General features: G+C 37.4%; 1 protein-coding gene across 1 annotated transcript in view; it reads right to left on the reverse strand.

Moving 5' to 3' along the window:
• Window positions 1-1,858, reverse strand: part of LOC106883229 (carboxypeptidase A5) — a 17,312-nt gene that overhangs the window by 7,553 nt on the left and 7,901 nt on the right. The window contains exons 2-3 of the mRNA XM_052977737.1: window positions 1,268-1,352; window positions 564-700 (exon numbers count right to left, since the gene is read on the reverse strand). Of these exons, the coding sequence (XP_052833697.1) occupies window positions 564-700; window positions 1,268-1,352 (222 nt within the window). The remainder of the gene's footprint in view (window positions 1-563; window positions 701-1,267; window positions 1,353-1,858) is intronic.

A 1,858-nucleotide genomic window follows, 5' to 3' on the forward strand; every position in this document is an offset into this window, starting at 1 on the left:
GCCTGACTGGCCTTCGTGCCGATGGCACGTAAAAGCACCCACTACACTCTCGGAGTGGTTGGCGTTAGGAAGGGCGTCCATCTGTAGAAACTCTGCCAAATCAGATTGGAGCCTGGTGTAGCCATCCGGTTCACCAGTCCTCAGTCAAATCGTTCAACCCATGCTAGCATGGAAAGCGGACGTTAAACGATGATGATGATGAGAAATAGTTCTTTTATTTGCTTCAATTTATTGGACTGCAGTCATGATGGGGAAAGAGCCTTGAAGGGTTTTAGTTGGATGAAATGACCCCTTTACTTTTTTTCTTCTTAAGCCTGGTACTTGTTTTATTAGCCTCATTTGTCAAGCAGTTTCCATCTTCCAAATTCACTCACAAGGCTTTGGTTGACCTAGGGTTATAGTACAAGACTCTTGCTCAAAGTGCCATGCAGTAGAACAGAACCCAGGACTGTGTGGTTGGCAAGCAAACTTCTTACCTCTCTGCCGTGTACGGACAACTTATTAAGCCACATGCAAAATAAATAAAAACAAAACACTTTTAATTAGATAAGTTAACCACTTACTTCTGAATATCATGTGAAAGTATTTCAACCTTGAGACCAACTCCAGCAAGGATTGGTCTAATTTTTATGTAAGTCTCCAGAGGCACCAAGAATTCACAAGTTCGGTTCAGGTAGTAAGGTGGAATCCAGAAGTCGATCTATATGTAAAAGGAAAGAAACCAGTAATTAACAACACAGTGTAACAAAATTTTTATTTATTTTATTTATTGTCTTTGGTCAGTAAGTGTTATCTCCTAATTCCTTCTATCTAAAAATCAAAGGAAATGACTACCATTCCCTTCACACGTTGCTTTTGGTGAGCTGGACATGAACGTTTTGCAAATTGACCTATTTTCCATTACATTTCTATCCAGAGGTTAACAGTTATTTCCAGGACCTCAATGTAGGTGGCAGAGTTAACTCTAAGGCCTTGTGGGGACATAAACACACCAACACTGGTTGTCAAGCAGTAGTGGGGCACAAAGACACACACACATATATATATATATATACGATGGACTTCTTTCAGTTTCCATCTACCAAATCCACTCACAAGTCTTTGGTCAACCCAAGGCTATAGTAGAAGATATTTGCCCAAGGTACCATGCAGTTGGGGAGCATGCTTTTTATCACATAGCCACAACTGTGACTATATTTATATATCAGGAGGATAATGGGAAGGAGGAGGAAAACGAAACAAAATACTCCAATAACAAGATACTTACTTCTAAATTATTTTCTTGAGTCGTTAACAACTTTAAGGTGTTCAGCTGTGCTTCAGTTTGGGGTCTAACTCGCAACAAGTGATAGCTAGCGAGAGAAAACAGACAAACATTAAAAAAACGAAGATAATTAATGCATAATTATTTAATTATTTCTAACATAGGTACAAGGCCTGAAATGATTTGTGGCTGGAGGGAACTCGATTGCTGTTTTATCGTATTGATCGCAGAATGAAAGGCAAAGTTGAACTCAGAATGTAAAAAAAGGAAGAAATATCACAAAGCATTTTTATCAACACTAGTTATTCTGCTAATCCACTATTAATAATAACAATGATAATAATAATAATAATAATAGTTCTTTCTTTTATGAGCACAACGAAAGGTTTTGACTCCGTTTGAACAGTGATTATCACAGTAATACGTAATGTTTTGTAATTATAGACAAAAAAAGGAAAACAAAAGAGCATTTAATTGCGTATAATGGGATCCAATATGGAACTGCGATTGTGATCATAGTATTTTGACTGTTCAGATGATGTTTTAGAAGTAAAAGGGCGGGAATGCAATTTAATGTGTTGTAAAAAACGATTC

Source organism: Octopus bimaculoides, chromosome 28, assembly GCF_001194135.2.
Source record: "Octopus bimaculoides isolate UCB-OBI-ISO-001 chromosome 28, ASM119413v2, whole genome shotgun sequence".
In the NCBI taxonomy this organism is placed as follows: domain Eukaryota; kingdom Metazoa; phylum Mollusca; class Cephalopoda; order Octopoda; family Octopodidae; genus Octopus; species Octopus bimaculoides.